We start from the raw sequence: 14,162 nt of genomic DNA, 5'->3' as shown, positions 1-14,162 counted from the left end.
ACATAAAGATCCTTGCCAGAGGCTCAGCGATCTCTTCCCTCACCTCATGGAGCAGCCTGGGGAATATTCCGTCAGGCCCCGGGGCCTTATCCATCCTAATGTGTTTTAACAACTCCAACACCTCCTCTCCCTTAATATCAACATGCTCCAGAACATCAACCTCACTCATATTGTCCTCACCATCATCAAGTTCCATCTCATTGTTGAATACCGAAGAGAAATATTCATTGAGGACCTCGCTCATTTCTACAGCCTCCAGGCACATCTTCCCACCTTTACCTCTAATCGGTCCTACCTTCACTTCTGTCATCCTTTTTTTCTTCACATAATTGAAGAATGCCTTGGGGTTTTCCTTTACCCTACTCACCAAGGCCTTCTCATGCCCCCTTCTTGCTCTTCTCAGCCCCTTCTTAAGCTCCTTTCTCGCTTCTCTATATTCCTCAATAGACTTATCTGATCCTTGCTTCCTACACCTCATGTATGCTGCCTTCTTCCATCTGACTAGATTTTCCACTTCACTTGTCACCCATGGTTCCTTCACCCTACCATTCTTTATCTTCCTCACCGGGACAAATTTATCCCTAACATCCTGCAAGAGATCTCTAAATACATAATACATTTCCATGCAAAAACATCATCCCAATTCACGCCCGCAAGTTCTAGTCTTATAGCCTCATAATTTGCCCTTCCCCAATTAAAAATTTCACTGTCCTCTCTGATTCTATGCTTTTCCATGATAATGCTATAGGCCAGAGAGCGGTGGTCACTGTCCCCCAGATGCTCACCCACTGAGAGATCTATGACCTGACCCGGTTCATTACCTAGTACTAGATCTAGTATGGCATTCCCCCTGGTCGGCCTGTCCACATACTGTGACAGGAATCCATCCCGGACACACTTAACAAACTCTGCCCCATCTAAACCCTTGGAACTAATCAGGTGCGAATCAATATTAGGGAAGTTAAAGTCATCCATGATAACAACCCTGTTATTTTTGCACCTTTCCAAAATCTGCCTCCCAATCTGCTCCTCTGTATCTCTGCTGCTACCAGGGGGCCTATAGAATACCTCCATTAGAGTAACTGCTCCCTTCCTGTTCCTGACTTCCACCCATACTGACTCAAAAGAGGATCCTGCTACGTTACCCACCCTTTCTGTAGCTGTAGTTTCTCTTTAATCTTATATTCAAAAGTGGGGGCTGTTCACTAATGATCCCCATAACATTCAGTTCCATTTGCAAATTCTCTGCAAAGGAAGCTGCCCAGATGCAGCAAGACCTTATCCACTTCTATACATAAGGTGACAAGTGCAAAATCATATCCATGCCTCAAAATTACCACCCACTGACCATCTCCAACAACAGGAAGTATAACCACTTGCCCAAAATTCAAAGATCAAAGTACTTCTATTATTAAAGTATGTATACAGTATACAACCTTGAGATTCATTTTCTTGGAGGCAGCCACAAAACAAAGAAACACCATGGAATCCACTTAAAGAAAACCTGCACACAAGACCACCGAATTTGTGAGAAAAAGAGCAAATCATGCAAACATCAAAAAAAGACAAATAATACACAGAACATTCCCAAAAGAGAGTCCACTGCCATGAGCCGCCAAGGCGAGTGAAGCTGGTCCAGGAGCCACAGCTACCAAGTCAGTCAGTTCAGGACCATGTTGAAGACTGTAGGCCACAGCCACAGATTTAATTCTGCGCTGAAGCATCTTGATGAAGTCGCGCAAATAGTAAAGCCGCGTTCAACACTGAAGACCCATTATCTTCAATGTCATTATCATTATTATCCACATTCTGAGGGTCACCAATAACTAGAAAGCCAACTGACCATCCACATAAATACTGCAGGCACACACCCAGGTTAGAAGCAGGTCATCCTTCAGTGACTGGCTCAACAAATACCAATATGATAAAATCTTCTCCAGTTGGTCTTCAGCCTAATCCAATACAAAGCAATCCAATCGATAGCTGCCCCATTCATTACTCTAAGTTTTAATTCCACCCTCCCACCCCAGCCCCACCAAATCAGTGCACTGGAGCCGCAGCGGTTTTGGAGAGAAGAGCAAGAGGGGGTGTCTAGGACTTCAGTGGAATGGTCAAGTCTACAGATATCAGAAGCACAACATGAAAGAAGTGGTAGCACTGGGAAAGGTGCAGAGGAGATTCACCTTGATATTGCCAGGATGGCTGGAGATGCTACATCTGTTTTAACCCGCAAGGGATTGGTGAGGAGAGAGTGGAGGGCAGGATCAAGGTTGGTCACTGGAGCAGCTCTCCATTGGAAATACGATTTGTTGGGACACTGGGCCATTCAGGGCTAAATATCCGAAGATTTAATTTTGCTTAAGGCTGTAATTCTAGTATGTGATCTTAGTTATGTGATTCTACTAGTGGCTCTGTCAAGATATTTACTTGAAAGTCTTTGGGGAACAGAGTTGGAAGTGAGGTTTCTTTGGGGCTTGTATTATTCTCTTGAATCGAAGGTTCCTTAAAACTTCTGTCTGCAATGGAACTGCACAAATCCTCAACAGGGCTTGATTGGATTTGTTTATTTAAAAAAAATCAATTACAGCTTATATTATGGTAATTACTTCTTTAACTCTTTTCCCCACAGAAAAACCTGTAAATAGTCATCAAACAAATCCCCAAAGCCACCAGTTAGCTCAAACATTCACATCACATTTCTTTTATAATTCTTCACAGTCATTACATAGTCATTTCAGGTTTCTATCTTGGGTTATCTAGCCACTTCTTCATTATAATAAGTGGTCATTTTGGAACGAGGACATTTTTATATATCACAGTTCCAGGACAGTGATGATGATTGTGATGGTGGGAGATCTGAACACAATTTCTCATCCACATAAGTGGAGGGACTCCTTTAAGGCTTGCAGTGTGTCTTACCCAATTCCTTAGTAACCAATAGTCTGAGGTGATGCACAAAGACAGGCGAAAACTCTCCTAACACTCTGGGATTCAACATGAAAAAGTTGAATGGACAGTTTTAAGGAGTGAGTTAAAGTATATAAAAAATGAGTGGTTAATAATTTTGTAAAGTAAGTTCCTATTTATCTCGCCACATGTTCTCATCAACCTCTCCCTAATTTTCAGCTTGCAGCAACTGCAGGGTTTTCCAAATTCAGAAACCAAGTGAAACTGGATAAAATGCTGACTGGTCTCAGCATTCGAGGAGGAAGTTCTTCAGGCAGAGGGTAGTTAATCTGTAGGATTTGTTGCTGCAGAGGGAAGTGGACGTCAAGTCATTGAGCTTTGGAGACGGAGATTGATAAATTCTTGATTAGTAAAGAGGCAGAAGGCAGGAGAATGAAGTTGTCAAGTAAAATATCAGCCTTGATTAAATGGTGAAGTAGAGGCAACAGGCCGAGTGGCCTAAACTACTCCCATATCTTATGCTGTCACAAAGAGGGGGAGCTGAAGAAGAAATCATTGGGTGGGACATGCATTTATTATAGGCTTATTTCTTCAACATGAGCTTACGGTTCATAACATTGAGTGAAAAATATATTTCTCAGCGCGATATGTCAGTGAAGTTCGTAAAACTGCCTTTACAACAAAGTGGAACTAACCTCAGCCCATACAGCACTGTCCCATCAGGGTGGAGGCGAATCATCCGATTCTTCACCGTAACGCCGTGCACAAATGATTTCTTGTCATTCAGGAAGTACGTATCGGGCACCCAGAGCTGATCTGCGACTCGATTATCCAGAGTCAGGTTGAGAGGAATTCCTGAATACGCCAGCCGTTTGTCCCTCCAGTACTGTTGGAAGTACATGGTTATCGTGTAATCCTGTAAGAGAAGTGACATGTACGCTATTAGTGCAGGTGCACCAAGGAGTCTGCCATGGTTCAGATACAACTCACAAACGGAATGGGAATAAATGAACCATATAAAATCATTCTGAGCAAGCAGCTAGTAGAGTGAGCATGTGGATGCACAAACCTCAGAAAAATAAATCAGTGTAACATTTCGATGATCTGGCCAGTGTGTTCAGAATAGAAAACAATATCAGAAAAATTCTGTAGTCTTGGATGTTTTCACTGAAGCTTCAATCTTATTCCAAACTACATTTTATTTGCAACTAACTACCCATGACAAATACCCTCAGAGAGTCGAAAAAGTAGCTGCTATAAAAATTATACTGCATCTTTTATTGTATACAGTACCGCCAAAATTCAGAAGTTCAGTTATCTGAGAGAAAATGTAATGTTCCTTCCCTGCAAGTAAGCTGATTACCCTGAATTTTCCATTTCTAAATGCATCTTCGAACTTTTACGAGTGCACAAAATTAACAAGTTCATCAACCCATTAAGCTAGGTTATTTAGATGTTAGATTTAGATTTATTTAGATTTATATCAAAGTACACAATGAAATCTGTCATTTGCGCTAACAAGTAACACACCAAAGGATGTGCTGGGGGCAGTCCACAACACAATCCGAGAGCTATAATGCTTGCCAGAACAGCAGAGAACACAACACAACAGAACATACCAAGCAACAAAGCATCAAAAACGAAACAAAACCCCATTCCTCTCTCCCCCTCACCCACGTACATACATAGTCCTGTAACCACAGAACAAGACATCCTTTTTTAGCCCCCAGTGGAGTTATAGATTTTTCAGATTTTGGGCCCCAACTTCCACAGTGGACTTGCAGAGATTTGCAGATGCAGGCCTCAGCCTTTGGCCTTGACTGTACTTCTAATTTTAAGTACAATCCATTTCATCACAAACTTACTCTTGACTGTTTGGCCCCCAGAGAAGATATTCCGTATACCTAGTTACAAATTCAGAAAGCAATAAGCTGTGAATTAAGGAAATACTTCACATGAGGTCTGATGCAGAACACATATAGTAATTGGAGAAATTGCCTGTGAGCACCTCGCAGGAAGTTTGAGACTTGCTAGTACTCAGGAGAAATTCTGAGCTTCCTGGTAGGTACACATGACTACTTGCAAGGAAAGTTCAGCATTTTTTCTCTTTCTCTTTCCAATATTTCTCTTCCCAATATTTTTTATTGATTTCTATATGGAAGAATACAGAGTTCAAGAGAATACATATTATAAAACAAAAGAAAAAATATAATAGTACCAGATACAGTATATTGAATCACATTAACAAACTCCTTACTCTGTATTCATATGGTTTAGATTAACTCGTATATTAGAATATAAACATATTTACTAAAAAAAAGTATTTTAAAAATAAACTCAGGCCTAGTCACCCTGTTTCTGAATTCATAAATGATATATGCAGGACTCTTCCAGAATTTCCAGTTTTGATTTCAGATCCCAACATCTGCTGTATTTTTCTTTAGAATAAATATGAAAGTGGATTAAACATGATATTCCCCTAATTCACTAACTTTGGATGTAAATTTTTGAATAAATGATTTTATATTCTCTCTGGAGGTTTAAAAGACAAGACTGTTAACTTTGGGATGGATTGCACTAGGTGCATATTGAATGATAAAGGTTAATTTTATTTTTTTTCCCAAGTGAAATATACTCTCAGTGGCCACTTCATTAGGTACCTCTTGTACTTAATAGAATGGCCACTGACTGGAAATCTGTGGTCTTCTGCTGCTGTAGTCCACCCACTTCAAAGTTTGACATGTATTCATAAATCCTTTCCTGCACACTACAGTTCTAGTGTGTGCTTATTTGAGTTACTGTCACCTCCTGTCAGCTTGAACTAGTCTGGCCATTCTACTCCGACCTATCTCATTCACAAGGTGCTTTTGCCCACAAAACTGCTGCTCACTGGATGTTCTCGTTCTCTGTAAACTCTAGAAACTGTTGTGCAAGAAAATCCTAGTATAGATCAGTAGGTCCTGAGATACTCAAACCACCCCATCTGGCACCAACAACCATTCCAAGATCAAAGTCACTTAGATCACATTTCTTTCCCCATTTTAATGTTTGCTCTGAACAACAAATGAAACTCTTGACCATGTCTGCATGATTTTATGCATGGAGTTGCTGCCTCATGATTGGCTGATTAGATATTTGCATTGATGAGCAGGTGTACGTAATAAAGTAGCCACTGAGTGTATTTCCTTTTGCTTAAGCGCTATTCAGTCAGTGAGTATGATGGTTTGATTCAAACGGTGGGTGGTGATGCGCGGTCGGAGAGGGAGCGCTCGCGTGAATGTGGTTGTCGAACTTGTTGAGGGAAAGAGAGTGGGGAGGGAGCGGAAATTGCTGGGAGGGGGTCGCGTGGGTCCGGTAATGGTGGACAAGGTGAGGGGGGGTGGTTGAGGGAAAGAGAGGGGAGAAGGAGCGGGATAGGGATTCTGGATCAGAGGTAGGCAGCTGGGGAGAAATGGATTATTGTGAAGGGAGAAATAAAGGGAATGAGGAGATAGTGAAGGGGTTGGATGAATGAAAACCGAGACAAAGGGAATAAAAGAATAAGAAATGGCAGTGGAGAGAACTCTGAAAGTGAGGAAGATGAGCAAGTTCAGAGAGAAGGTGTTGTCATAATTAGGTTCAATGAGACGGCTCAAGGACACATGAAGAAAATTAACCCATTTGTGCTAACAACAACTCTGGCAAATAAGATAGGGGAAATAGTATTTGCAAAACTCCTTAATGATGGCAACCTATTGGTAAGATGTGCGAATGAGGAACAACTTGAGAAAGCACTCAAGCTAAAAGAGATAGGAAAATGCAAGGTGGAATACACAGGGTGGGTGGGAGCATGAAACGGTGGTTGTAAAGGAGTGATCACCGGGGTACCAATGAGTATAAAGATGGAGGAGCTAAAGAGGAATATCAAAGGAGGAAAAGTAATGAATGTTCTAAGACTGAAAACAACAAATGAGAGAGTAAAAAGGAAAGTGAAACAGTATTGATTGAATTTGAAGAAGAAAGAGGGCCAAGGAGGGTGTTCCTGGGTTTCATGAGTTACCCAGTAAGGGTGTATGTGCCAAAGCCATTGAGGTGCTATAATTGTCAAAGGTTTGGACACACAGCTAAAAACTGTAAAAGGCAGAGGAGATATGCTAGATGTGGGGGTAATCATGAATATGGAAAGTGCGGAACAGGAGTGCAACCAAAATGCTGCAATTGTGGAGGAGCTCATAATGTGGCATATAGTGGGTGTGAAGTGATGAGATGGGAGAATAAAATTCAAGAAATAAGAGTGAAAAGAAAGATCACTTATGCAGAAGCTGTAAGAATGTCAAGAGAACAGAATAATGCTCCTAATGAACAGGGATGCGAGAGATGCAACAAAGAACAAATGACAGGATTTATGTAGACAAAAAGGCTCTAGTAATATTCATTACAGGAGAGATTAATAGTACGGCTGAGGTAAAGTCAAAAAGTGACAAAATTCAGCTGGTGGTCAAAGCAGCAGTGAACCATTTAGGGTTAGTGGGACTGACATGGGAAGAAGTGAGGGAGAGCCTCACTAATCAGTCAAGCCAGAAAGTGTCATGGGTTGGTTAATACTAATTATGGTGATTCTTTTGCAATGGAATGCAAGGAGCTTACTGGCCAATAGCCAGAAATTCAATCACTTTATTAAAGAAATGGTTGTAAAACCGGATGTAGTGTGTAATCAGGAAACTTGGTTGAAACCAACTTTAGGCTTTGTGGTATATGGGTATACAATGATAAGGAAAGATAGAAATCTAGGGGGAGGAAGGGGGTTGTGCTATGTTAATCAAGCAAGGTATACCATATAGGGTACTGGAAAAAGGAGATGATCAGGGATACATAGTGGTGGAAGTGTGGGTGAGAAGGGAGTGAGTGGTTATAATTAACTAGTAAATCCATGTAAAAGGTTGGATTTGGACAGCCTATTAAGGATACAAGTACAAAACAGATATAAAGTAGTGTGGTGTGCAGATTTCAATGCTTACAGCACAATATGGGGGGATCCGATTACAGATTCAAATGGAAAGGTAATTGAAGATTTGATGGAAGAAAGGGATTTGGCCTGTATGAATGATGGTAGAGGAACAAGGATAAACATAACAACAGGAACTGAGTCAGTATTAGATATTATGTTAGTGTATAATACTTTGGCTGGCGTTAGTAACTGGGGAGTTTGGACTGCTTCAACAGTAGGCAGTGATCACTACCCAGTTTTGTGTTCAGTGGGTGAAAGAGTTGAAGTAAGACCAGGTGGTGGAATCCCAAGGTGGGTGTTTGGAAAAGCAGATTGGGGTAAGCTCCAGAAGTTGAGTGAAGAAGCATTGACAAAGATTAACATTTCTGGAAATATAGATGAATTAAACAGGGCAGGTGACTTCAGCGATTATTATGGCAGCAGAAGGATCTATACCTAGGAGTAAAAATAGGATGAATAGAAAACTGGTACCATGGTGGACAGAGGAATATTGTCAGGCTGTAAAAAACAGGAATAGAGCATTCAGGCTAGTTAAAAGAACTCATAATTTGCAGCATTTGGTTCAATATAAGAAGGCACAGGCGGTGATGAGAAGAACTATGCATCAAGCTAAAAGGGCAAATTTGAGAAGTTTTTGCAACAAAGTAGGAAGAACAACACCTGTGGGAGAGGTATGGGGAATAATTAAGAGGATGGGGGGAGATAGAAGGGAATGGGAATGTCCAGTATTGATATCTGAGGGGGAAACAACAGTCTCGAGTAGGGATAAGGCTGAGATCATTTGTACAGCTACACACTTCAGAAAATTTGTCTGAAGAAGGGAGAAGGAGAAGGGAAAGAACAGTGAGTTAACACCCAGGTGTGTTAAACAGGAGGGAAGAAACAGATGATATAATTGATGATCCATTTACATTGGCAGAAATGGTGAGAGCAATAAAGAGATCGAGACAAACATCCCCAGGAAAAGATCTGATATGCTATGTTATGCTAAAAAATCTAGGAGAAGGAGCACTCTTGAAGTTGCTGCATTTTTATAACAGAGTGTGAGAGGAGGGGAGATTACCAAGTGCATGGAAAGAAGCAGTAGTTATTCCAATAAGGAAACCTGGCAAGGATCCATCAAAACCCACTAGCTACAGACCAATAGCATTAATATCAAATATATAGAAACATAGAAAATAGGTGCAGGAGTAGGCCATTCGGCCCTTCGAGCCTGCACCGCCATTTATTATGATCATGGCTGATCATCCAACTCAGAACACCGCCCCAGCCTTCCCTCCATACCCCCTGACCCCTGTAGCCAGAAGGGCCATATCTAACTCCCTCTTAAATATAGCCAATGAACTGGCCTCAACTGTTTCCTGTGGCAGAGAATTCCACAGATTCACCACTCTCTGTGTGAAGAAGTTTTTCCTAATCTCGGTCCTAAAAGGCTTCCCCTCTATCCTCAAACTGTGACCCCTCGTTCTGGACTTCCCCAACATCGGGAACAATCTTCCTGCATCTAGCCTGTCCAATCCCTTTAGGATCTTATACGTTTCAATCAGATCTCCCCTCAATCTTCTAAATTCCAACGAGTACAAGCCCAGTTCATCCAGTCTTTCTTCATATGAAAGTATATGTAAGATAATGGAAAGGATGATAACAGAAAGGTTATCATATGAGCTTGAGAAGAGGGGAATGCTGGTAAGTTATCAGAGTGGTTTTAGGAAGGGAAGGAATTCCATGGACTAAATGATAAGGTTAGAGACTGAAATAAGAGAGGCCCAGGCAAATAAAGAGTCAGTAGTTACAGTGTTTTTTAACATTGAAAAAGCCTATGATATGATGTGGAAGGAAGGATTGTTAATTAAACTGCACAAGATGGGGGTTGGTGGGAGAGTTCTTAATTGGATTAAAGATTTTTTGTTTGGTAGAAAAATTCAAGTTCGGATTGGATCAGAATTATCAAAACAGTACATAGTGGAAAACGGCACACCTCAAGGTAGTGGGATTAGCCCGTTACTTTTCATCATTATGATCAATGATGTCCTCACAAAGGTACCAGTGGATATAGGTAGGTCGCTGTTTGTGGATGATGGGGCCTTATGAAAAAGAGGAGGAACATGGACCATATAATCAGGAAACTACAAGGAGCAATTGATGAAGTGGTGGAGTGCGGTTATGATTGGGGATGTAGATTTTCAGTAGAGAAAACTCAAACTGTATTTTTCACCAGGAAAGGAATTGAGGTAAGGAAGAAGTTAAGGATGTATGGGATTGAATTAGAAAGGGTTGGACGATTTAAATTTCTGGGAGTTATATTTGATTCATGATTAAAATGGGCAGACCATATCAGGAAAGCTGAGGAGAAATGTAAAGAAGTAATAAATGTGATGAGATATTTGACTGGTAGGGAATGGGGAGCAAGTTGTTCAGCGTTGAAGAGAATGTATGTCGCTTTAGTAAGATCTGTGTTGGACTATGGAAATACAGCATATGGATCAGCAGCTAGGTCTCTTATAAGGAAAATGGATGTGATTCAGGCTCAGGCTTTGAGAGTGTGCAGTGGGGCTTTTAAAACGTCACCAGTGTCAGCCCTACAGGTAGAAATGAGAGTAATGCCTTTGAAACTAAGAAGGATGCAATTGATGACAAACAACTGGGCTAACTTGCAGGGGCACAATGATTCTCACCCTGCTAAAGGAGTATTGCAGGAGTTCTGGAAAAATGGGAGGTTTCAGAGGGATAACTTTAGTCGGGTAGGGAATGATATTGCTAAAGAATGTGGAGTGTTTGGTCTAAGGATAAGTCCTTCAGTAGTTTAACCGGTTGTAGCTCCATGGAAGCTTGTATGGCCTGACATAGACTGGCATTTGTTAGAGGTAAAAAGGAATGGAAAATATAAAACTGATTTGGTAAGTGCATTTAACTGTCATGTGATGGAAAAGTATAGTGATTATACTCAGATTTATATGGATGGTGCTAAGGAACCTGAAACAGGAGTGACAGGGTTTGGGGTGGTCATACCAGCAAAAGAAATTGGAATCAGCAGAAGAACATCTAATAAGTTAGGGGTGTTTACAGTGGAGATGCTGGCAGTGTTGGTTGCGTTGCGACGGGTGGAGAAAGCTAGACAAGTCAAAGTGTTGATATGCTCAGATCCATCCTCAGTTCTAGCAAGTTTAAGGTCTTTTCACTCAAACAGTCAGCAAGATGTACTTTATGAAGTCCTTCAGTCAGTTACAAGAATTGCAAATCAGGGAGGTCAGGTAAAATTTCTATGGGTTCCAGCACATGTAGAGGTGAAGGGGAATGAAAGAGTGGATGAGTTGGCAAAGAAGGCGTTATAGAAATGCACACTAGTATCAGTAAAGCAGAGGTTAAGTGTGTAACCTGGGAAAAAATCAACCAAATGTGGCAAGAAAGATGGGACAGGGAGGGGAAAGGGAGGCATTTATATCAAATACAAAGAAGTGTTGCAGGTACTAGGGTAGGTGGTGGATACAGAAGGGAGGAAACTGTGTGAACGAGGTTAAGGCTGGGGCACTGTGCATTAAACAAAACATTGAAAATGATGGGGAAAACATCAGACAGGATTGTGTGAGGAATGTCAGGAAGAGGAGTCAGTAGAACATGTAGTTCTGAGTTGCAGGAAGTATGGGAGACAGAGAGAGATGATGAGAATTAACCGAAGGGAATTGGGGGTGCAGGAATTCACATTAACAGGGTTGCTGGGCATGGGTGAGAGAGCACAGGTTAGGGTATTTTTAACTTTCTTAAGGGGCACAGGGTTTTTTTTATATCGGAAATGACAGATGAGCAGGAATAGGGTACTAGGATGGCCAAAGAGGGGAGGATAAAATGTAGGTTAGAGTATGTGTGTGTGTGATTGGGTGAAGGGATTTAGAAAGTAAGTCTATTGCATACTCCAAGCAGAAGGTGGCGGTAGTGCACCATCAAGCTGGGTGCCAACCGCCGTAAAACAAGACGGAGAAGAAGAAGTATGATGGTTGTCTATTCTGGAGATTGCTACAGACCAAGTTATATTAGGAGTCATACCCTCAAAAAGAAACTTCAACCATGGGGATAGTCAGCACAAATGTATCAATCTTCAGTCTACCAATGGTCTTAAATCAACCTGCCCCATTACCTTCTATCTTGTGCCTTTGGGAAGGATGGAACAGCTGAAAGAATGCTCAGAAAGTTTTTAATAACTGTCAGACTGAGAGGGGTATGGTTGCAGATGAAGGTAAGTGGTAGAATCATATTGGCCTCTCTGGGATCCTTTACAAGGATCTACCATTTGTGAAGGCTCCTATGCATCAACATGCACATCATAAGTAGGCACTGAATCATTAGTTAAGCATATCCTTTTCAGTTCCTTACTGAATGTGGTCATCATGGGGATTAGAGCCATAAAGTACTATAGCACAGTAAAAGGCCCTTCACTCCATCTTGTCCATGCTGGCCTGGTCCCATCAACATGCACGCTCCAAACTGCTGTCATCCACAAACTTCTCAGACATTGTAATTGAACCTGCATCTACCATTTCCGCTGGCAGCTCATTCCACACTCTCACCATCCCCTAAGGGAAGAAGCTCCCCCTCATATTCATCTTAAGTACTTCACCTTTCACCTTGAACCTGTGACTTCTAGTTCTATGCTCAACAAAATCCCATGGAGAAAACAAACAGAATTCTCCTGCGCTCCAGGGAAGAAAGTCCTAACCTGTTCAACCTTTTCCTGCAACTCAGATCCTCAATTACCAGAAACATCTTTGTAAATTTTCTCTGCACACTTTAAAGCTTATAAATATCTTTTCTGTAGTAGGTAACACTGGCCTTTTAGATTCTTGTTGCTGTTTGCACTGGGCTAATTCTACTTTGGGAACAATTTCTTTAAATATTCAATAAAGAGTAGCATTGATAGCCTCCTTACATAAGAAATGGGGTGTATGGGGCGTCAGGGAAGGGTAGCACCTCTGGTGGGGGAGCATGTCACGTCCTTTTCAAGGTGGTTAGTCCACCTTTTCTCCCCACCTGGCACTCAGCTCTCACCTGTGGCTCCCTGTAGCTGTTTGCATGCGACAGCGGCCACACACCAGGCAGCGGCTTCGTCAAGCCGGCTAAACCAGGTGAGGGTAGCCGATGGGTCTCAAACCCTCGGTGAGATAGGGAGTTGTCTATCCCAGCATGAGAAGACAGACTCCTGCGGATTGAGCGGACGAGACCAATGGAAGGTCCAACGGTCAAGAAGGCGGTCTCTGCGAGCGTCATGGAATATGTTTGGCAGGACAAGACACAGAAGACGTCCTGGTCATCCACTGCGCCTAGTCCCATCTCCAGCCGTCTCGACTCTGTCTTGCCACTGGATCCAGATGGGAATTGGGAAGAGACAGTGAGGCTGACGCTGCGCAACTCTCCCTCACTTAAATCCAAATCTCGCGCTAGTCTCGACACCATCAATAATGGTGTCGAGGTCCTCACTGACGTTGACAATGGACGAACACATAAGAAACTCAGGGTCTGAGTAAACATCCTAAAGTAACCTCAATGAATCTTAACATTCAAAGTTATGGATAGTTTTCAGTTAGTAAAAATGACAGCAAATGTCCAGCTAATTTCTGTTTGAATCCTTTCCTATTCGAGGTGCTGGAAGACCCACAACTCCATTTAAACATTCAGCCCCCACGTTCCAGTGACCTACTATAAGCAATCTCTTCTGTTATTGTCTTAGAAATGAAAGAAAGACGAGCTTTGGGATCATGTAACAGTGGGTTGCAGCATTGTCCTTTCAATTCCAGTGTCTAAGTTAAAGCTCTGTCACACCAGTAGCAATCGTTTTTTCCCAAAACCATTGGTCATTGGCTCTGAGATTAGCCTTTATCACATAGTTTCAAAAATCTATATGGCAACCCAGCATAGAAACAGATCTTTTGGCCCAAATGGTCAATGTGGAACATAATACCCATTTAAATAGTCCTATTTGTTTGGCCAACATCCCCTAAATCTTTCCTATCCATGTAATGATTCAAATGCCTTGTAACTGTTGTTGCCGTGCCTGCCTCAAACAGTCCCTCTGGTAGTTTGCTCAACCTACTGAAGAAGCAACCATTCAGGTCTTTTTCTAAAGCTTTCACTGCTCACCTTTAAACTATGCCCCCCTAGTGTTTGGTTCTCTTTCCCTGGGGAAAAGATAATGTGCGTTCTCCATATATATACCCTTCATGATTTTATGTACCTAAGGTCACCTCTTGGTCTCTGACAAACCAATAAATAGTTTGCC

General features: G+C 41.8%; 1 protein-coding gene across 1 annotated transcript in view; it reads right to left on the bottom strand.

Annotated features, from left to right (window-relative positions):
- gabrb3 (gamma-aminobutyric acid type A receptor subunit beta3) overlaps positions 1 to 14,162 on the bottom strand; it is a 383,905-nt gene that overhangs the window by 104,095 nt on the left and 265,648 nt on the right. Inside the window, exon 4 of the mRNA XM_072264245.1 lies at positions 3,603 to 3,823. Coding sequence (XP_072120346.1) covers positions 3,603 to 3,823 — 221 coding nt within the window. The remainder of the gene's footprint in view (positions 1 to 3,602; positions 3,824 to 14,162) is intronic.

The sequence above is a fragment of the Mobula birostris genome, chromosome 7 (genome assembly GCF_030028105.1).
Source record: "Mobula birostris isolate sMobBir1 chromosome 7, sMobBir1.hap1, whole genome shotgun sequence".
NCBI classification, from domain to species: Eukaryota; Metazoa; Chordata; class Chondrichthyes; order Myliobatiformes; family Myliobatidae; genus Mobula; species Mobula birostris.
The sequence above is the reverse complement of the archived record's forward strand: the minus strand, read 5'-3'. Positions and strand labels throughout refer to the sequence as shown.